This window comes from Astyanax mexicanus, chromosome 8 (genome assembly GCF_023375975.1).
Source record: "Astyanax mexicanus isolate ESR-SI-001 chromosome 8, AstMex3_surface, whole genome shotgun sequence".
Lineage (NCBI taxonomy): Eukaryota > Metazoa > Chordata > Actinopteri > Characiformes > Acestrorhamphidae > Astyanax > Astyanax mexicanus.
In genome coordinates this window covers 48,276,872-48,300,895 of record NC_064415.1, presented here as the reverse complement: position 1 = coordinate 48,300,895, position 24,024 = coordinate 48,276,872, and the positions used below count along the sequence as shown (strand labels likewise).

The following is a 24,024-nucleotide window of genomic DNA, read 5'->3' as shown; positions in this document are numbered from 1 at the left end:
GCAGGGCCTTATTAAACATGCTTATTCAACACTTGTGGTAATGAAAAAAATAATTGAACAGCTGGTTGACCATCTGGCACCAATACCCTTAACCAGGTACTTCTGTAGCTGTGGATCAGACCTGCACTTCGTTCAGGAGGAATTTTATCCCATTCCTCCCACAGAACTGCTTTAGCCTCAAGTGAACGTCTACAGACATCCCAAGTTGCAAAAGCTGATTTCAGGGAGGTTACCCCCACCCCCCGCCAAAAAAAAAACAAAAAAAAACTTGCACACACACCAAAGTATAATGAAACTTTACTTTTATATTAATATATATATTTTTTTCAATTAAATTTAGAGTATTCAGAGGTGAAATGATTTTTTTCTTTTTGGAAGGCCCTGCCTCTGCTTTCCTTTTTTTTTTTTTTTTGGAAAAAAGCCTTTATTTGACAAAAATTGACAGTTACAATATCACAAAAAATTGCACAACATCAAAAACATTTCATATCATATTACAATAATTATTAATATTGCCTCCGCCATGATCTGCTTTCTCTCACTCACTGAACAAATCCCGTCCGGGAGGGGGGAAAACACTGCCCGCCCACACTAAAAACTAAACTAAAAACAATCAGAACCCTCTCTGTTTTCTCTCTCTCCTTCCCACATGCGATTAGAGAAAAAAAGTCTGTCGTCTGTGTGCAGTTTGGGGCACTCGTTCTGAATTCTGGGAGATTATATGTGACTCGCGGGCATCAGGGAGCCACTACTGAAATGCGGGAGACTCCTGCAGCTTCAGGGAGACTTGGTTTGTCTGCGTCTATCTTTAGATCAGTCCATTACATTTATGATCTGGCTCTCACTAGGCCAATCCAAAAGCCAGATTATGTTGTTCTCAGGTCACTCTGTTGTAGATTTGCTCTGGTGTTTTGGGTCATTGTCCTGTTGCATCATCCAACTTCTACAGAGTTTCGGCTTTAATTCGCTTTTTTTAAGGTCATTTACACCTTAAACACATACTCTTCCTCCAGCACTATGTGGTTTTTATAGTTGTTGTTAATAAAGACATGAATGGTCATTTTTTTGTGTAATTATTATAGTCACATTATAGTTGACAATACCCTTGACTTGGATGAATATCGGATCACATTTTTAATGCACCTTTATGCAAAAATAAACAACAACATAGAATTCTAAAGGGTTCAAAAACCAGGGCAGCAATGATATAATCAGCAAACTGTTATTGATGTCAAGTCGCTCTCTGGGTCTCCAAAAATGATCAAACATGTTTACTCACGTTTAAACATCAATTTGGAATTCAAGTTGCTTTAGTCCATGTTTTGCTGTTTCTCATATTCTGGAGTAATGAAGTGAGCAGACCATGAACTGCCTGCAGTGAAGGAGGACCTGAGTGTAGTACCATACCAGATAATCAGAGTACTAATCAGTTCATCAGTTACAAATCCCCTGTTCACATTTACAGGGATGTGTGTTAAATCAGAAAAAACACTAAACGTGCAGGGTGCATGCACAATCTCACACAGAATGTGAAAATCATAAAGATATACTTACATTTAAGCAAAGTATGAGCCACGTGTACTCCTACACAACTCAGAAGAGAGAGCGGGAATTAGAGCCGGCTTCATGTGGTAAAATAGAGAACTGCAGGTGAGTGCACAAACCATCTCTTTAAGCATATCAGTTCATACCATTCATTAATCAATAATAAGGAAGATTAATTAAATATAAAAATGTTTTCATTTGCATTTTTATTATAAATAATAATGATTATTAATATTATTATTGTTATTGTGACAACAAATAAGGCTCAGTAATAAAGACAGTAAATGTTTCTGGGTTTCACAGTGTCCACATTCCCTAATTTTCCTAATTATGTGATTTGCATGGACCATTTATGGGTAAATGTGTGCAGTATGAAAGGTGAATACCAGGCTGCTTTAACTGTTTGTTGTTTATTGTGATGTACAGTCATATGAAAAAGTTTGGGCACCCCTATTAATCTTAATCATTTTTAGTTCTAAATATTTGGGTGTTTGTTACAGCCATTTCAGTTTGATATATCTAATAACTGATGGACACAGTAATATTTCAGGATTGCAAAGAAGGTTTATTGTACTAACAGAAAATGTGCAATATGCATTAAACCAAAATTTGTGCAAGGGTGCAAAAGTATGGGCACCCTTATCATTTTATTGAATTGATTATTTGAATACTCCTAACTACTTTTCACTGACTTACTGAAGCACAAAATTAATTTGGTAACCTCATTGAGCTTTGAACTTCATAGCCAGGTGTATCCAATCATGAGAAAAGGTATTTAAGGTGGCCAATTGCAAGTTGTTCTCCTATTTGAATCTCCTCTGAAGAGTGGCATCATGGGCTCATCAAAACAACTCTCAAATTATCTAAAACAAAGATTGTTCAACATAGTTGTTCAGGGGAAGGATACAAAAAGTTGTCTCAGAGATTTAACCTGTCAGTTTCCACTGTGAGGAACATAGTAAGGAAATGGAAGAACACAGGGACAGTTCTTGTTAAGCCCGGAAGTGGCAGGCCAAGAAAAATATCAGAAAGGCAGAGAAGAAGAATGGTGAGAACAGTCAAGGACAATCCACAGACCACCTCCAAAGAGCTGCAGCATCATCTTGCTGCAGATGGTGTCACTGTGCATCGGTCAACAATACAGCGCACTTTGCACAAGGAGAAGCTTTATGGGAGAGTGATGAGCCAAAAGCACACCTCAGGTGACTCTGTTTGTGGCATGCTTGCAGAAATGGCTTATTTCACGTCACTGTCCCTGTGGTCTTCCATTTCCTTACTATGTTCCTCACAGTGGAAAATGACAGGTTAAATCTCTGAGACAACTTTTTGTTTCCTTTAGTTATTAGATATATCAAACTGAAATGGCTGTTGCAAACACCCAAATATTTAGAACTAAAAATGATTAAGATTAATAGGGGTGCCCAAACTGATCATTTTTTTATGATTTCCCTTTAAAAATCACTGGTTGTTCGGATCAGCAATTACAGTTAAATATATGATGTAGCAGATGAGGACAGAGATATTTGAGAAGAGAAATTAAGTTTATAGGATTTACAGAAAGTGTGCAATAATTCCTTAAACACATAATTTGTTTGGTAAGCTCATTGACCCTTGACCTACATACACAAGTGAATCCAATTTTAAGAAAGGGTCGAAACTTAATTTTGGAATAAGCTGCTGTAGACTGATGAAATTATGCATGGTGGAAAAAGAACACAGCATTCCATGACAAACACTTTACTGCTCCCCACAGTAAAATCTGGTGGTGGTTCATCATGCTGTGGGGCTGTGTGATCAGTGCAGGTAATGGGAATCTTGTTAAAGTTGAGGGTCTCATGAATTTCAGTCAATATCAGCAGATTCTTGAGAACAATGTTCAAGAATCAGTGAGAAAGTGATAAAGCAAAAGGAGGATATTTTTTATTGTTGAGGTGTTTAACAAATTAGTTCACACTTTCTGTAAATATTAATAGTAGTAATACTGTGTTTGTCTGCTATATATTTAACCTCTTAAGCTCCAGGCCTATTTTTACCAATTTCCGCCTGAAATTACATACTTTCACTGTTTTATTAAATAATTCACAGGCAATTTTAAGAATTAATATTACTTAGAAGCCTTTACACAATTCATTTAAGACACTTTAATTATTCAATTGAACATGTAATGGCCAAAATATGGTAAAAACAAGGAATTTTTAAGCACTTTTCACATTTTCTATTTTTATTTTTTATTTTTAGACACATAAAATGAACTATTTATATGGAAGAAGGGTTTTGGCAGCTCTATATTTTGCTATAATGTGTTTACAATCATCATATACAATTATAAACTGCTGCCTTTAACTGGTTTCATACTGTAGAGCTCTGAACCTGGTATGGTCCTTTCTTTTTTCAAAGGACTGGAAACTTTATAAGAATAAAAACTTCCACTTTTAGAACACATTTTGCAGTAAAGAGGGTGTTTTTGTATGTTTTTATTCCTATAGAAACAGAAAATCGCGGTGTCTCTTGAATAGAGCTCTGCCTGCCCAGTGGGAACTCTCTGGCAGTCAGAGTCTGTGGCCGACCAGCCCCCACCTTCCATTTCAGCTGGCAGAACTCGGCACCTGGTTGGCTGACAGAGCTCATTTACATATCGGCTTTGGTCTGTCAGGAGGTAGGCGGGTGGAGCGGCCAATAATACGCTTTTAATAAAGCGTTAAAATTTGTATTATTTTTTTCTGCCTCAAATTATTTCAGGCACTGGTTGGATATAAGTGAGGGTTACTAGCGACTGGATTGATGGATTTTCTTAAGTTTGGAAGCATTTTGAAGGTAAGAGTGTGGGTTAAGCGCTCGAGGGGGTTGGGTGTGTGTCACAAGTGTGTCACGAGTGTCCTGCAGCGGAACACAAGCAGATGTGAACTGCACACACACACTGTAACACACTCTTTTGGCTCTAATTCAGGAACCTATAGTAAAACGGGTCGCAGTTCCGTAATTCGGAGGGGCAGGCGGTTCGAATGGTGTATAACATGTCCGCATTAGATCAAATATGGACGTACGATAAACGCAAATATGAAAATAATGATTCATAATTATCATAACCAATGCATATTTCGCCCTAAATGTTTATTTCCTGAAAGGAGATACAGCTAATTCGACTAGATATCAAAAAAGCAGAGATTCTAAGATTTAAAATGGCATATTGGGTGTCTATATTGAACCTATAATTATTCATAAACACAGCCAGATATTGAATATTACATTTTTCTGGCCCGCCGGCGTGTTAAGAGGTTAACTGAAATTGCTGATCCAAACAACCATTGCTTTATAAAGAAAAATCATGAAAATTATCAGGGGGGCCCAAACATTTTTATACCACTGTATAAAAAGTAAACAGTGTTATTCGTCCATACGCCATTTCCTGGCTTTTGAACATACACCCACTTTCACTCCAGATTCCACATAATGAATCCACATAGTTTAATAAATAAGACACCTGGAACAATGTGCTCTATTGTTACAGAATAATCAATGTTGTCTGGCCTTAATGTTTTGGTTAATGGATCTGATATCTGATATCTAATATTGTGTAAACATGAGTATACAGTAGCAGTCAAAAGTTTGGACACCCCTTCGTATTCAATATTTTTCATTATTTATTTATTTTCTACATTGTGTATTAATATTAAATATATAAAAAACAGTTGAGGGCCACATCTGAAGTTATGTAGTAAAAAAGTGTTTGTTCTCCACATTATTCTCCTGATCTAAACCTGATGAACTGAGATGGTGATTTGAGGTGATTAAATTGGGATGAGCTGAAGCTTCACAGTGTGAAGGAAAAGCAGCAGCTATTGTATCAGCACCTCCAGGAACTCCTTCATTCAAGACGCTGAGAAAACTATTCCAGGTGACTCTCCCTGAGATTAAAATACCAAGAGTGTGCAGATCTGTCTTTAAAAATAAATGTGCTACTTAGAAGATTCTAAAGTATATATATATACATATTCTGTTTTTTTTTATGATTAATGTCTTTAATATTAAATGTACAATGTAAAAAATCATGAAAAGTAAGAAAACACATTGAATAAGAAGAGCTGTGTCCAGACTTTTGACTGGTACTGTATATGGTGTGCATGTACGTATAAAGGTAGGAGTTTTGGAGCTGTTCTGAATGCATTTGTGTAGGAGAATAAGAGAGTGTGTGAGATGGGGAGTTTAATGTGGATAAGGCTGTCACTGTTCTGACTCTACATCACTGCAGGGAGAACTTGTTAAAAGTGACGAGCTGCCAAGAGCCATTATGTTTACACAGCGGATCAGAGAGAGAGAGTCAGGCTGTTCTAAAGTACAGACACTCTGATTCACACCCAATAACTTTAAATAGGACAAATCTCAACTCCAAATCCTGTCCTCAAACCCCCTCAGAGACACTTTCTGTCTGGATCATGATTTACTATAGACTCAGCTCCTGAACATCTCTCATTGATTTTAATCAGGCAGCAAAATGAACCTCTTGAGACTCTGCGTCCTCATATGGGGACATTTACATTATATTTCAGCTTCTCTGCACCATGATACTTACTTTTTTAAACATTGACCCTATTAGCCTCATATGGAGACACATTACACATACACATAATATCCAGCGATTTAAAGCGCTGCCTCTATAAGGAAGAGGTCGCAGGTTCGAACCCCGGCTCATGCAGCTTTGCCATTAAGCTGCCGGTGCTCAGGAGGAGCACAATTGGCCCTGCCCCCTCCGGGTGGGTAGATGGCGCTCTCTTCTCACATCACTCCTAGGGTGATGCCGCAGCACAGGGCATCTGTGAGCTGATGTATCAGAACCGAGTCGCTACGCTTTCCTCCGAGTGCGCTGTGATGCTCCTCATTGCAGTGCTGCATCAGATATAGTTTTGTTTTTTTATTAGGGCTACCAGCGTTAACACACTTAATTCATTTAGAATCAGTAACATTATTTTTTAATGCTAATTGATTACGCCATCAAATTTTACCTCAACTTCCACCATAATCTGCCCCGCCCACAAGCTGCTGGTCAAACTGGCGCTTGGGACCTACTGTGCCGTCATGAAACCGAGCAGAGAAAGTGCATGACCACGTGGATCCCTTTCATCGGAAAACATCAGAGCTGTGCACAAGTTAAAAATGTGTGCAAGGGTGTCACATGTTTGAAATTCAGAAATTCTCACAACTAAGCAGAGAAAGTTTAGAAAAACTTTTTAAAAAGTTAAAAAGTTTCCTCTATCAAATTTATCATGCATTCTTTGTTCCAGCTCCCCACATTGACCATTTACCCTATAAGTTCTCACATTCATTCTTTTATGTACATTTAAATATCCACTATAAAAACTTTTTTAAAATATTATAATTAGCCGGATTAAAATTTTGAATTGTTAGTTTTTTTTTATACTTAAATACTGCTTATCCCAAAAATTTGCACCAAGCAAGTGTAGGTCTAATGTTAAAACATTGTTCAGTATTGTGAAGAACAGGGTTAAAAGAGAATACTAATAATAAAGTATACAGAGAAACAGATACAAGACTACAGTCTATAATTAAAGAACTATAAAGTGCAACTGAGAAACTGAGAAAACTGAAAACTGAGAAAGTATGAGAAATAGAGGTAAAAAATATATGAATATAATGGATAAAGAGGGTGGTCATAATGTTATGCTTGATCAGTGTATGTGCCAATAGAAATTATTAACTGATAACATTACATAATCCCTGAATAATCTCATAATGAAGAATTAGAAAATCGACTACATTCAAGACATTTTCATTTCCGTATAATATTATAATAGATATAACAGGATCTGCTCCAGCCCGGATCCACTGTTTCCAGTGTAAACACACTCAGTCAGTTACACAGTACAGTGTATAAACAGTCCAGAGTCAGCAGGGTGTTTGCATTTGTCGTTTATTTGTGTTTGTACAAAAGAACGAGTACAGATTCTCTCCAAAAGCAAAGCTGATTAACACTTCTAATAGAAAAATGTAATAAAAAGATCATAATTTCTGCACTATAAATCATTTCATGGATATGATGAGTGTATATTAAAGCTACTGTACATCACACTGCTATGTTTCTGCGATGCCCACGCCTGCATGGGTCTAATGTAAGCCTAAGAGAAAGCTGCTACATGGAGTAAAGGACCTACAGTGGCATGTAAAAGTATATAAACCCCTTGAACATATTTTTTTATGAGTTGTCACCTTACAACCACAAGCTTAAATTAAATGAACATGTGAAGTCAGCCACCGCTTCTTTTCGAGCTGCTGCCAATGCAGCATTGCCAAGCAGCCAGCGCGCTTGGAGGAAAGCACAGCGGCTCGGCTCTGGTACATCACAAACACCCTGCGCTGCAGACATCACCATAGGAGTGATGTGGGGAAAGAGCGCCATCTACCCACCCAGAGGGAGCAGGGCCAATTTTGCTCCCTCTGACGCCGGCAGCTTGATGGCAAAGCTGCATGAGCTGGGGTTCGAACCGGCGACCTCCCGCTCATAGTGGCAGCGCTTTAGACCGCTGGACCACTCGGCGCCTACTTGTTCTTGAAAATGTTTTATGGGGTGGTCTGAACAAATACTGCCTATTTAAATTATTATGTGAAATAATTGAATTTATGATTTGTTTTACTTTTTTTACATCAAATAATTAAAAGTAAGTTTGTGTAACTTTTACTCAAAGTACATTTTAAATTGAGTACTTTTACTCGAGTAGATTTTTAGATGGGTACTTTTACTTTCACTTGAGTAGAATTTTAGCAAAGTAAAGGTACTTAATTACAATTTTTCAGTACTTTTTCCACCTGTGCTTATCACCCACAGTGGACAGTGCAGTGGGCAGTAATGATGGTGACCAGCGGCTTCTGGCCAGAGTCTGCCAGAAGTCACACCCACATTTAATGGAACAAACCCCCCTCACACACATCCCAAAGGTCAGTGCAGCGTTTAATTTCAAATAAATGTTTGTAGCAACTATAATACTAATAATATGCAGTAATATGATATATGCAGCGAAACACACAAAAAAAATCATTGTTGTAAATGTAGTATATTACACTATAAAAACTGCTCAAAGCTCTAGCACCTACATAACATTTCACCAAAGAGGTGTGCACTTCTGTTATTGTACAGTACCAGTCAAATGTTTGGACACACCTTCAATGCAATGGTTTTTCATGATTTTAAAATGTTCTGTATTGTAAATTAATACTAAAGTATTAATCCAACCAATGAAAAAAAACACCTGGAATGATTTATTAAACAAAAAAAGTTTTAAACAAACCAGAATATGTTTTATATGTTAGATTCCTCAAAGTAGCATCTCTTGCTTAGATGACAGCTTTGCACATCTTGGCTGGATTTTCTTAGTTAGTTTTATGAGGTAGAGTCACCTGGAATAGCTTTCAGTTAACAGCTGTGCTGAACTCATCAAGAGTTATTTAATTTTTTTTTGCTCTTAATGTGTTTGAGAGCATCAGTTGTAAAGTTGTGTAGAGGTAGAGTTGGCATACAGTGAATAGCCCTATTTGAGTAATGTTCTAACTAAAAACTTTAAGCACTTATTAAGAAATCATCAAAACCATCAAAAACTTTATGATGAAACTGGCACTTATCAGGACCGCCCCAAAAAAGGACGACAAAGAGTCTTCTCTGTTGCACAGGATAAGTTCAGCCGAGTTATCAGCCTCAGAAACCACAAGTTATCAGCTCCCCAGATAAGAGCACCTATATGCTCCAGAGTATTTTGGTTTGTTTAATACTTTTACTACATGATTCATTATGTGTTTCTTCATAATCTGGATGACTTCAGTATTCATTTACAATGTAGAAATAAAAATAATAAATGAGAAAGTGTGTCTAAACTTTTGACAATATTTGGTTTGTATTTTTAACAATACTAATGTGATCTCACTATTTTTTTTTACTTTTCAGGTTTCTACCACCTAACCTAAGTGCCAGGATGTATGTAGGGAATATTCCTTACAGGTCATTTAATCTCATTTATAAATGTTAGGCACGTTTTACACAAATGCAGCTCAAAAATGACTAAAGCTACAGGGACTCCTGTGTGAAGCTGTCAAAAAATAAATGGACACTATTTTTTCCTCACCCTAAACATGGGGTCAGGAACTCTCTATTAGTATTTTTTTCTGCTTAAACCCACCTGATTCTGAACTGATCTCTTCAATTAGCTGATATACAGGAGCTGGGAAAGGAACAAGCTGCCAAACATATAGGGTTAATATCTGGTTCACTCTATATGACCGGTGTGCTGTACTTACAAGTCATTCAGCTGTTCATATTTCACAACTGATCAGCGACAAGGGGTCACAAACTACACAATTTATCACCATGGGAAATCAATGACTCACCTGGCTGCTCCCAAAAACATGTTCCATCAAGAAAACATGCGAGAACTAAACACACACGACACACAAGAACTAGCAATGCCATGCCAGTGAATCTCTTGAGAGGAGAATACGCACTTGAAGTGAGAACAAAATGAACGGGTTCATATGAAGCTATAGTTTATAAATGTAAATATAAATTTATACTGAAATATGTACTTATGCTCTCAACGCAGTACTGTACTTATTATTTTTAAGGTTTTAATATACAGTTACAAACTTTATAAATATGGCTGTAACTCCAGCATCAGATTATTAACCAGTCAGCTTACGGTAGCATCTTTACAGTGTAACCCCTGTTTACTGTTGAAAATGGTTTTCTTAGCTTTTTTGTAAAATACATTATTCTACAATTTTTTTTTAATTAAAGGAATACTCAAAACAATTCATTATTTATTTTTAATATTTAAAAGTCACTTGCGAGTGTAACAGTCATATGACCTGTGGTTCTCTGTTTCTTCGTGATCCCATTGGCTGTAGGTTGCTGGAACGCTTGACTCTCAGTTGCTGACTGGGTCAGATATTTAGCATGCCAAATGTTTGCTGGGCGTCTCAGACTCCGGGAGCTGATGCCAAAACATCTTACCACTTAAAGCCCCTGCCCAGATACAGTATTTTACAGATCAGCTCAAATTAAAAAATAAATGCTAAAAAGAATGGAAGGAGAGGTTTGGGAGGGGCACGGGGTGATGTATGGGTTTAGGGGCGGGGTAGAAGGAGTTACAATTAGTTACATTAGCCTCGTAGCTCCACTGCCAAACTAAATAAACATACATCAGACACCAAACATGTCTTGGCTGATTGAGTACAGGTGGGTTAAAGAGGATGAAATTAATGGTTAATTACTATTTTTTAGGCCTATCTCTTAACTCGAGTCAGGCCGAGTCAGCATTATCCTGTGCTAATCTCTGTGCTGCGTTTCATTAGGAGTGCTGGTCTGGTGCTATGTGCTGATAGGACGCGTGCGGGTCAGTTGTGCCCGTCGGTGGGTGTGCAGTTGCGGAGGCGGGTGCAGGTGGCGAGGCGGTTGCCCTCCCAGTATCCTGCGTCCTGCCCGTCGTGACATCGGCACTTAGTGCAGGAATCCACCCACACCGGCTCTCCCCCAGGAATCACCCGCGTCCGAGAGGCATCCGCATAACAGTTAGGACCTGAGAACCACAGAACACCAACCATCAAACACGTGCAGTTTATCAGAAATCCATTTAATAATGAAGTTTCAGTTTCATTAAATGACTAGTCGATATGGAAATTATAAAATATCACGATATTTCAGGGTATTTTTGCTATAATTTTATGGTGATAAATATTTTCAGGAACATCAAGAATTTCAAGAACATATTACTGCATCAAACATACTAAATGCATCAAACATAAAATTAAAAAAACAAAATCTGTAATCTTTCATAATCAACAGTAACTTACCAAGATTTTGTATAAAGTAACAACAATGTTACAAAAGAAATCATTTAAGGTAAAAGTAATGAAATTTGCATGTGTGAATAAACTGTAAACATAAACAATTATATCAAAAATACACTTCATTTCAATTAATACCAAAACAAATTCAACATAGACTGCTTTTAAGAGAGTATACTGCTATTATCAGTATAAGCATATATGGATTTCTTTTCTTTTCTTATAGCTTATAGCTTCAAATGTTTTACTGATATGGCCATAAATGATACGTTGTGAGTATTTTCCCATGTTTCCCTTCTGTTCATTGCAAATACGGGGTTTGGAGACCTCCTGCATCACTGTGTTGAAACAGGGTGGGTGTGAAGGTATGATTTATTAGTAGAATACTAATACTTATGGTTGTTTTAAGTAATGTTGTTTAGGTAAAGTTGAGCGTGTGTTACATTTTATCAATTTATATTTACTGCACCACATGATCATTATAATGAACTAATTATAATAGAGTGAGGGTAGAGTAGGGCAGAGTGAGGCAGAGCGAAACAGACACAGGTAGCGTGAATCACAGCGATTAGTATAGTGAGGTAGAGTGGCGTGGAGTAAGGAAGAGTGAAGTTCAGGGAGGCAGAGTGAGGCTAGAGTAGTGTACAGGGAGGCAGAGTGATTGGTATAGTGAGGTAGAGTGATTGGTATAGGGAGGTAGAGTGGCGTGGAGTAAGAAAAAGTGAATTAAAGAGAGGCAGAGCGAGTTAGCATAAGGTAGAGTGAGGCTAGAGTAGTGTAGAGTGAAGTAGACAAAGCACACCAAGGTAATGTGAGGTACAGTGAGGCAGAGTTATTGGTATAGTGAGGTAGAACAAGGCAGAGTGAGAGATAGATTGAGGTAGAGTGTTGTAAAGCAAGTTAGAGTGAAGTAAAGACAGGCAGAACAAGGTAGACTGAGGTAGAGTGAGGCTAGAGTAGGGTAGAGTGAGGTAGAGCGAAGCAGACGAAGTTAGATTGAGGCAGAGCAATAGGTATAGTGAGGTAGAGTGGCGTGGAGTAAGGAAGAGTGAAGTAGAGAGAGGCAGAACAAGGTAGCCTGAGGTAGAGTGAGGCTAGAGTAGGGTAGAGTGAGGTAGAGCGAGGCAGACAAAGGTAAATTGAAGCAGAGCAATAGGTATAGTGAGGTAGAGAGTGTGGTACAGTGTGTGTGAGTGGAGCCAGGAAAATTGAAGCAGAGAGAGGCAGAGCGAGGAAAAGGGGGGGGGGGGGGGGGGGCAAACTCAGATAATTATTGGGCAGGAGTTTGGGGCAGCTTTGCTGGAAAAGAGTGAAGCTGAAGCCCCCCCACGCAAAGAGATACAGGAAGAGAATGGGAGAAAATAAATGAAGGAGGAAGATGGGGAGGAGGTGGGTGCGAGGTAGAGAGGAAGTGACGGTTTATATAGGGAGGAGAGTGGGAGGAGTGAGGGCTCAATCTCCCAAAATTAAGTTATATAACTCCACTAATTTAGGATATTAATCTATTGTGTTTCACATGGATACTGTAATATCCAACATCACATTAATTGTCCACATTGTACACTCGTATGTCTGTAGTCACTGTGATAAGTCTCACTCCAGTTTGCTGTGAAACCAGTTAAAGTCTAACCTTTGCCTTTGACCTAAAACAATCGTCTCACACATCTCCAGTATATTAGCATAATACCTTAACATGCAGAACCAGTATCAGAAATGACGCCTCAAAGCATTATGCAAAATGACCGTATGCTGTATTACTTTCAAAGCATAATCCAGTCTATCCAGTGCAATCAGTCATTTTCCCCACATCTGGAAAAGATTGCATACATGCATACTGATTTAGCCCCTCAAAGTCGGCTTCCTTTCTCTTTGTTGGGGTAAATACTATAATTACCTCCGTATATTACAGCAAGCGGAGCTCACGGCCCTGCCGGAATGAATTTCATGAGGAGCATAATCGCATTTCTTGGCAATAAATTGGGGAGCGTGCAGCTGAAAAGCGTGCGTGTTCCCGCATTTTATCCTTTATTGCAAATCTCAGATTACGTGAGGATATTACACACAGGGTTATTACCATCCAAACCCTGCAGATGCACCTGGAATGCAGATAAAAGATGGGGCTTCCTCTCTGTGGCATGTGCTGTATTTCACAGGCCTCTGGCAGCGGAAAAAAAATTGTATTTGAGGAAAAGTACTGCCATTATCAGAATACTTTAGTTACTTTAATACTTATTCTTTTGACTATTCATCATACATGTTTTATACAGTGCCATCCAAAAGTATTAGAACAGTGAGGTCATTCCCTTTATTTCTGCTGTAGACATTTGTGACCAAAAACGGGCGCAGAGTGGTCCAGCGGTCTAAAGCGCTATGAGCGGGAGGTCGCAGGTTCGAACCCCCCCCCGCTCATGCAGCTTTGCCATCAAGCTGCCAGCGCCTAGAGGAAGCACAATAGGCCCTTCTCTCTTTTGGGTGGGTAGATGGCGCTCTTCTCCCACATCACTTATAGGGTGATGTCTGCAGCACAGGGCGTCTGTGAGCTGATGTATCAGAACCGAGTCGCTGTGCTTTCCTCAGAATGCACTGTGATGCTATATTATATGCTGCATCAGCAGCAGCTTGAAAAGAAACGGTGGCTGACTTCACATGCATCAGAGGAAGCATGTGTTAGTCTTCACCCTCCTGGTGTGTTGCAAAATAACGGGGCATTACTAGTGATAGGGGAAGTCCTAATGAGTGCGTTGGGTAATTAGCCATGTAAATTGGGTAGAAAATGGAAAAATTGGGGAAAAAATATTCAGCTTTTATTTTCAGCTTTTATTTCTAGGTATTTACATCTTGATCTGATAAACAGTTCAGAAAATAACACCTTCTTGTGAGCAAAAGTATTGTAACGTGACTGTCAGGTACGTTTTGTTGACCAGGTGTGTCATGAATCCATTAATTACTCAGCACTCAGTTTCAGATTTGGATTTTTTTCTATGCAGACTGTGCATTTATAGCTAGAGGAAGAAAAACAGAGAGCTGTCTATGGGTGTACTAAATAACAGATGTTGGACAGCTAGATCAAGGAAAACCACAGCAGTTGATGACAAACATTGTGAGTGCTGTAAAGAAAGACCCTGAGGCTTCATGAACAAAAGTACAGAGGCTTCACCAGAAGATAAAAACACTATTAACAAGGTAGATAGGAAGACCAGGCTGGGATTGACCAAGATGTTCAGAGACAGCACAGTGATGTAAAGGCTAAAGTTTAGAGAAATAAAGGATAGACAGTGGAGGTAGAGTCATGACTTAAGCTTGTATGGCTTATTCTGGAGTGGGCTCATTATTCTTCATTGATGTAAAGTGAACTCAGAAGTCTACAGAAATATTTTATCTTCCAATTTATAGAAAGATCAAACAAAACTGATTAAGAGATTCTTCATCATGCAGCAAGATAATGACCCAAAACTCACTGCCTGGAAAAGCATCACAGAAGAAGAATGCACAAGTTTAGTGATGTCAGTGGGTCACAGACATGATGCAGTTATTGCAAGAACATGATTTGCAGCTAAATTTTAAGTCTTATTCACTTTAACTTTAACTTGGGTGGGTTTAGATAAAATGTGCTATCTTCTGAACTGTGTATCAGTACCAGTTATGTAAATAACTGGAAATAAAAGCTAAAATGTTGAGGTTTTGTCTCTTATTAATATTTTACTGTCCAACCCTAATGTTTTCAATCTACAGCAGAAATGAAGGGATTGGCCTCACTGTTCCAATACTTTTAGAGGGGAGTGTATATATACTATGTACACTATACTGCCAAAAGTACTCACTTGTCTGCCTTCACACGCATTCAAACTTGTGTGACATCCCATTCTTAATCAATAAGGTTTAATAAAATGGCAGCCCACAATTATTATATTAGCTATCACAACTTGAACTCTTCAGGAAAGGCTTTTTTGCCAGGTTTAGCAGTGAGCTAGTGTTCCTCAGCAGTGAGGAACTTGATGCACAGGTGCTGCACTCTATCACAGTAAAACACGTTACAATTCATTCTCCTGAGAGTGACCCATTCTTTCACTAATGTTTGTAGAAGCAGTCTGCATGTCTAAGTGCTGAATCCAATGATCTGGATGGGTGAGTGAATACTCCTGGCAATAAACTGTGTTTATAAAACTTAATCACTTCATATCTTGACTTTTTATTTCCTGTCATGCATGTTGCACCACAGGGTAGACAATATTACGAAACTTAGCATTTAATAAAACAGCTTGAGCTTTACCTCTTTAAGACAGATATGGAGACAATATGAGTATCAACATGAATATAAGTGAATTTAATATTATTAATTGATAAACATGCATGCAGGTGTCTTCAATCCCTTTAAAATCGGTTGTGATGTCACTCATGACAAATGTTATTTTCTTAAAGGGCGAAATTATGTCAAGATGATAGAGAATTCATCTAGTGAAGATCTGTAAGCTGCTGTTTGTTAAAGGCACTTTCGAACATGGTTCTTCATCAGTATCTGGAGGATCTTACCGTCTGTGCAGTCTGGGCAGCACTTCCCTGGCTGATAGACGGGGTTAACACAGGGTGGAGGAGCGCAGTCTGCTACCAGACACCTGGCAATGCCATCACTGTCACAGGTACACTGCTCACATTCTGAAGGCTGTAAAACACAAACACACACACACATTACATAACATTACATTTGGCAGACGCTTTTGTCCAAAGAGACTTACATCAGTGAAGTACAAAAGTAATAGAAGTTAAAGGTAAAACATCTTTAGACAGGACCTAAAGGAGGTCGAAGGGAAATAATAGGATAGAGAAGTGAAGGAGGGGAAGAAGGAAATGAGGTTAGAAGTAGTTAGTGTGTTAGAGGTGTTAGGAGAGTAAGTGCTTTTTGAAGAGCTCTGTCTTCAGGAGTTTCTTAAAGATAGTGAGAGATTCTCCTGATCTGGTAGTAGAAGGTAGTTAGTTAGAGGTGTTAGGAGAGTAAGTGCTCTTTGAAGAGCTCTGTCTTCAGGAGTTTATTAAAGATAGTGAGAGATTCTCCTGATCTGGTAGTAGAAGGTAGTTAGTTAGAGGTGTTAGGAGAGTAAGTGCTCTTTGAAGAGCTCTGTCTTCAGGAGTTTATTAAAGATAGTGAGAGATTCTCCTGATCTGGTAGTGGAAGGTAGTTTGTTCCACCATTGGGGAACTCTGTATGAGAACAGTCTGGATTGCACACACACACACACACAAACATAAACACACACAAATACATTATTCAGTGTGATTTAATGTTACAAAAAAACGTAATAAATTCACTTTGTGTATTGTATGTAAGTCTCAATTCTTGAGAGTCTTTTGTTTAAATTGAAAGGTTGACACATCATATAAATTTTCCTTTTTTGCAAAAACACACTTTTGAACAGTGTAATATTTAGTTAAAAATACACAAAACAAACAAACCAACAAACACTTTACTACTGCCTTATAATCCAGTGCACCTTATGTATGAATTGTACCAGGCAGGTTGTAAGGAGCAGTAAAGCCACTCAGCTAAAGCACAGTCTTATAAGGGAGTTTCAGTAAAGTTTCTCCAGCATCCTTGGCTGGAGCAGTATTAGCATTAGCCGCTAACCACACTAAGCACTAGGGGTTTTTGCCGTTCAGAGGTAAGAATTATCAGCCTGTAGCCTGCTGATATCCCCGGCTAGCACTGCTGGAGCAGCATTAGCATTAGCTGCTAACCGTTTTAAGTGCTATTGCTTTTGCTGGTCAGCGGTGAGTATTATCGGCCTGTAGCTTGTTGCTAACCCTGGCTAGCACTGCTAGAGCATCATTATCATTAGCCGCTAACCGAGCTAAGCACAGCGCCGAGACCTGCTGAATTAAAAGAAAAACATGGCGACACCCCTGTTTCTTACTAGTATCGCATAATACACCTTATAATCCAATGCGCCTTATATATGAAAATAGACCAGAAAATAGACATTTATAGACAGTGCACCTGACTGTCAGTTTTTAGCAGTAAATAAAAATTATATTAAAATCAGCTACAATGAAAGCAGAAACAGGAAGGTGATTATACTGTTAGGGCTGACCAGTGAAATGTATATACAGAGCTGGTTTTAATGTTGTGTTTCATCTGCGTATGAATAAATTATTATGCTTTTTTTATATCAGGGTGGTTTTGATGCTTTTCAAATGAGAACATCATAATGTGTTGAGTTACTGAGTATAACTAGGAGCTTTAATGGAGGAAATAAACTAAATAAACTGTAGCTGCATATCCTAACCTACTTCTGAAAGAGGAACACACCATCAGCTGTGAGTGAGAGAGAGAGAAAGAGAGAGAGAGAGAGATAGTCTTCAGCACAGTGACAGTATGTCAACAGTTTGGAGGAAAATGAAGCGGAGAAAAGTAGCGGATGGCTCCATAGATAACTTGCTGAATTAGCGCTCATGCTAACTTAAATAAGCGTTAAGTAACAGTGTGAGCACCCCCAAACACACTCACACAGACAAATTTGGGACAACATGAGGGAAATGAGAGATCCGGCTATAAGCATTCTTTAGAACATAGAATTGTACAAGCATACTAGGGCAGCTAAACTTGTTACGCAAAATGCGCAGCTACTATGATCATTCTGACAGGACTGAATTGATTATTGATATTTGTGAATCGATTCAGAATTTTCCATGTCTGAAGACGAGACACATTTAACACCTGATGAGAAATCTCAATCATCACAACTTTACCACTTTAGCCTGTATTGTTACAGTTCTGTGATTAAAGTAAAGGTGCTTCATATTAGACTAGCAAACTGCTTTGATTTAGAAGACTGTAATACATAACCAAATCAGAAAAGACAATTTTATCACAATGTCTCACAAAATAGGCCTGTACCAGTTTACTCCATGCTGACTGAACATGATACACATCCAATCAGATCCTTCAGAACAGAGGCTGTAGTTCCTGGCTCTGTTTAAGTGGAAGCGGCGCTGCCACCTGGGGCTCAGATGCAGAGGTGTGGGTTAAATGGGCTGGAAGAAAACAGCATCAGCTCCAGAAAGCGTTTACCCTCAAACCTGTCAGAGCACTCTGATTACCCCTCAGGGGTCCTCCATTAGCCATAATAACTGAATCAGTGAGACGTGGAGTGTGCCTAAGACTGAGCTCTGTAGAACGCCTGTCATTTCAGTGCTCGTCCCTAAGCTCTGGGTAAAGAAATCCCTCAGTGATGCCAGACTGACTATTCTCTCCACAGTATGAATAGGATAACTTCAGCAGGAGACGCTTCAAAACCATATAACATAACACAGGGTATGGTTAGGGCTGGGCTATATGAAAAAAATCTTATCACAATATAGTTTTCCATATCAGCCGATATCGATATATATCCACAAAGTTCCGGAACCCCCCCACATGTTTGGCCCTTAAAACAAGTACAAGGGGACAAATATATAAACTAAAAAAAATGCAGACCCTTTACATTATTTGTCTGTTTAATTTAAATTGCAATAGCAATTAATAAAATTATATTTAATCAAAGGATTATTCTCCTCCCTGAATGCAGGCAACTACACAAAGCAAAATACAAGAGTATATATATCAAAGTGTTCATTTTGTGATTTTGATACAGTTTATTCTTAGTCTTTTAACTAAAATGTATAATAGTTTTAGTTACATTTTAGTCTATCAGATATTATTAGTTTTAGTCACATTTTAGTCTAATACATTTTGTCATATGAAAAGTATGTATTACATGTTTTACTGTTTTTCTACTTTATATTTGTTGTTATTTTGAGATTATTTACTGCTAATTTTTATTAAAATAATAGCCTTTAAGATTTGTTGCAAATATTTTAAAGCAAGTGACCTGTATTGGAGGTGGGAGGAATAAAGTCAAGTTTCTGAAATGATCCACTTCTATTGCAGTACAGATTTATACTAACATTACTGGCTTTCAGTAGCCCCGTTCAAATACAGCTACACAGATTATATAATCTTTTGTATTTATTAAATATCCAGCACAACAGACTCTCTATCTGTTAAAAACTAAAAACACAAAGACAGAGGAGTATTCTGCCCTCAGGGTTTTTTAACAGAAACCGTGCTGAGCTGTGAGGCAGTTCAGCGTGCTGCCTGATCACGTGCGCCTGTTCGCAGCGCTACTTAAACAGGAAATAGAAAATAAAGTTTATCGAATCCTATCGTCGGGCTTATTATAGTTATCGCTATATATATTTTCCTCGATAACTATCGTTATCGTTTTATCGCCCAACACTAGTGAAGAGTAACCGTTTATTATACCTTGGGTGTATTGACAAATATCTTTCATTTATGAGTACTTAACTGTAGCATCTATAATTACATAATCATTGTGTGAAACATTGTATTTTCTATGCCTTTATATAAAAGATTACATTGTATTTTATATGCATCTATATAGAAGATTAACCAATAATCACAATATATATTCTTTACACATATAGTTAAACATTGCTTGATCAGGCATGTAACTAACATGTTTAGGGCAGTGTTCCTGCACATTTTAGTGCTGTTTCAGCTTTAACTCCCCACTGTAGCTCAGTAATAGAGTGTTAAACAGCTGATTAGCTGATCAGGTGAGGTGGATGCAGGGCAGTGGGCCTCCTGGAAGCAGGGCTGAGGTTAGTCTACAGTCCACTGACTGTGAACAGGTGAGTTAGTGGGTCTCAGTTAACAGTACAATAGTGCCCCCTGCTGATCATCAGTAACAGTGCTCTAGCAATTTCTTATTTTATTCTTCCTGCTCTCTGGGCTGGGATGAGAAATGCTCTAATAAGTAACAAACTTTGGTTAGTTCAGTCTTTGGAAGAAGTCAGATATTTGTGTCAGATATTTTGTAAGTTGGTTTATTTTAAAGTGCCTTTAATTTTAAGTGCCGGCATTAAGCATTTTTAGTTTATTAATGTGAAAATGTTGTTCAAATAAAAAAAGAATGATTTCTATCAGAAAACTATACCGTATTGTTATTTAGACAGGCTTTACTCTGTTGCGAGTACCATCTCTCATTATATTTTACTTTTTTTTTCTTTTGCTGATCAAAAAAAATGACAAGTGTTCTCATTACTCATATATTTACTAGAGCCAGATTTTATCTGCCCAATTTATTTTCTCTCTAATACTGGTAACATTTTCTTTTATCTGAATCTGATGAAAGATATACACACAAATTATTTCTTAATAATTGTCTACTTATTGTTCTATTTTATATATATTATTGACATATATTATTATTATTATTCTGTTGTATTTTCTTTGTTGTGCTGCTGTAACTGAAAGTTTCCCTAATTTGGGACTAATAAAGTATGATATTATTGACTATATTATTATTATTATTATTATTATTATTATTATTATTATTATTATTATTATTATTATTATTCTGTTGTATTTTCTTGTGTTTTGCTGCTGTGATTGATAGTTCCTTTAATGTGGAACTAATAAAGTATGATCTTCTTTTACTACTAGACACTTCCACATGGTGGCACCCCATGACTGAGTTTTTAGAGTGCAGTATTTCAGGAAACTTTAAAACAATACAGTATGCACAGAAACACACTTCTTAACAGTCTACACACACTATTCATTCAATTCACACGATTTATAATGATATTAAATGTCTGTAGTGGAGTTTAGTACTTTCTAATCCCATCCAGCCATCATATATTTTCATACTTTTACTGCTTAACTGATGAGCACCTCTTAAATATGTATCCGAGGCTATATATGGTTTCACATGTTTACAATGATATAATAATAATGTAATAAGATTATAATGATATAACTATTAAGAGCATAGTGGTTGACCAGCAAGAACAAACTGGCTAACCATCATGACCAACATGACCAAACAGGTAGTTCCAGCATGACCAGTTAGATCGAACTGATTGACCAGCATAAGCAGCAACAGAGACATCTTTATATCCATCTTAATCAGATGATGAGACAAAAGTGTCCTTACTGACATATAGTTTAATACTGTCTAGTATTTGTTTAAATACACCCAAAAATACCAACACTCTTAAAGTTACTATTCCATTCCACCTTAAATGCTGCCACTATATTCACACAGACACATTAACACCGGTGGCTAATTGGACTTTTTCTTACACCTTAAACTAAACAGTGACGCAGTTACAGGTGACTGGATGAAACTATTGCATAATTTAAGGTGTCACAAAGCTGCAAACTGGAGAATAAAGAGCTATGCTGGCTTCCTTTTCTTCCGTTCCACCTTACGTGCTGCAACTGTTACAGAATTAGTGTTCGCAAAATCACAGTGGTTGACCAACAAGACTAAACTGGTTGACCATTATAACCAGAATGACCACCATGGCCAAAGAGACCAACCAGCAGGATGACAGTGGTTGACCAACAAGACCAAACTGACCATCATAACCATCATTATTACCATAAAGACCACCATTGCCAAACTGTCTAACCAGCAGGATGACAGTGGTTCACCAAGAATATCAAACTGGTTGACCATCGTGAACAAAAAGACCATATTTGTTGACCTGCATGAACAACAAGACCTTACTGGTTGACTATCATGAAAAGCATGCCCAGTAAGACCAAACTGGCAAACCAGAAAGACCATACAGGCTGACCAGTATTACCACACTTGTGTGCCCATCATGACCAGAAAGCTCAAACTGGCAACCAACTAGACCATACTGGTTGACCATCAAGATCATGGAGGTTGACCATCATGACCAAACTGTTTGACCATCACAACCAGCATGACCAAAGATGACCAAAATTAAATTCTGCATAAACTTTATCTACTTGGTAAAAAGCTGTTTAAGCAGTTAGTGTACCAGTGTTTTGGACCATATGAAACCAGTAGAAAGTGATCTTGGACTGGGTGTATGAGCAGTGCGCGTGAGTAACTTACCTGAAAGTTCTGGTCCAGGTCGTAAACTTCTCCCCGGTACTCGCAGCCGATCCGCTCGCAGCGCGGGCAGCAGTCGCTGGGGTAGTGGCTCACGTGGATGCAGGCGGCGGGCAGAGCCGGGCACTCAGTACGCGCGCACGCGGGGCCGCGCGCCGTGCACTCGCACTGGATACAGTGTTCGGAGTCCGCGAAGTACCATTCACCCACATAGTACACCGAGCCGTTCGCCTCGCAGGTCTCCTCCGGTCCGGAGCCCGGGAACGGTGAGGGAGAGGAGCCGCGGAGCCCCAGCAGCACCAGTACAACCACACAACCCAACACCACAGCCATTATTACCCCACACACCCCAACCGAACCGAACCGGGACCCGAGACACTAAACCGAGAACTGCGGGAACACACTGAGACTCAGCCGGGCTTCAGCTGTCTATTACACACACACACACACACACACACACACACACACACACACACACACACACACACACACACACACACACACTACATTCACAAGAGGTGGGTAACCCAGGTCCAGAAAGTAAAAATCCATCCCAGGGTTTTATACCAACTGCCTGGGCGGCTCTGCTGCAGCTGGTCCAGATAGATGGATTTTTACTTTCTGGGCCTGGGTTACACGCGCACACCAAACCAGACCCAAATGAATGGGGTAAATAGAGCTAAACAGCTAAAAACACTAGTGATATTCTCAGTGATATTCCTTTAAATTTAGAAAGTTTAATAATGTATTTTACTAAAAAAAAAAAGAAATAAAACCTGCCTGTACTTTTCTATTTTCCACAGAAAACAGTTTTTTAAGCAGTAAAACGCGAGTATTAACGTAACTGATACTGTGAACTGATGCTGGAGATAAAATTAGAGCTCTAAGTTTTAAAACTTTATGAAATGTCTTACTTATTTCTTATCACTTAATGAATAAGAATTTAACGTAATATTTCTATTTTCTCTTATTGTCTCTTTACTGAGCTGAGGTAAAGTGTCAGCTAGCGCTGGGCAACATATTGATATTTTATCGTATCATGATAAATGTTCTTATTGTATCAACAATCTGCTTTTTTAAGAATATTGAGGATATCATCGGTGCTTTAAGAACACCATTCCAGCTGTACATTTCATTACAAAGTGTGTTTAAAAACCACTATGATTCTTAAGTATATTTGAATAGCATTCAAATCGTTTTGTCTGTGTGTAAAAACACAATAAATACTGTGTATTTTAGTGGAAAAAGTCTGATTGAACTTCTGGTCTTTGTGTCACTCGTCATTTTATTAAAGCACAAAAAATCCTGTGCATTTTATACCTTTATTTTTTCCCTCTGAATTTCAAACAAGAAAGCTTGTTTTATCGCTATTATTATTAATATTAAATAATACACAAATCTCAGTGTTTATAATTTAGAATTTCTCTTATTATTAAGCTAGCTCTTTTCCAAAGCTGTTATTCTAGCTATTCCATGCAGTTTTATAATATTCAGAGCAATATCTACTTTAATTCATTTTATTCTACTTTATCTACTTTTATTCTCCAACAATCCTAATGAGAGACGTCTGTAATCTCGCGAGATTAGCTCCATGGCAACGAGACTGTTTACACTGGCTAGAGGAAGCAGCGAGGAGAGAGGTGAGTAACGGAGATACGAGTAAAGTGAATAAACCCGAGATAAACAGATTCATATCTCTGCTCTGATACTG

General features: G+C 38.2%; 2 protein-coding genes across 2 annotated transcripts in view; one reads left to right on the top strand and one right to left on the bottom strand.

Moving 5' to 3' along the window:
• Nucleotides 1-10,349: 10,349 nt before the first annotated feature.
• On the bottom strand, nt 10,350-22,981 carry zgc:113531 (VWC domain-containing protein). Its single transcript, XM_007229299.4, has 3 exons — nt 22,317-22,981; nt 15,919-16,048; nt 10,350-11,120 (listed from the first exon to the last, which is right to left on the bottom strand). Exons 1-3 carry the CDS (start codon nt 22,644-22,646, stop codon nt 10,939-10,941), a joined length of 642 nt encoding a protein of 213 aa, XP_007229361.3. The 5' UTR covers nt 22,647-22,981; the 3' UTR covers nt 10,350-10,938.
• An 863-nt stretch (nt 22,982-23,844) lies between these two features.
• ccdc24 (coiled-coil domain containing 24) overlaps nt 23,845-24,024 on the top strand; it is a 28,444-nt gene continuing 28,264 nt past the window's right edge. The window contains exon 1 of the mRNA XM_022677888.2: nt 23,845-23,953. The gene's annotated coding sequence lies outside the window, so the exon portion shown is untranslated. The remainder of the gene's footprint in view (nt 23,954-24,024) is intronic.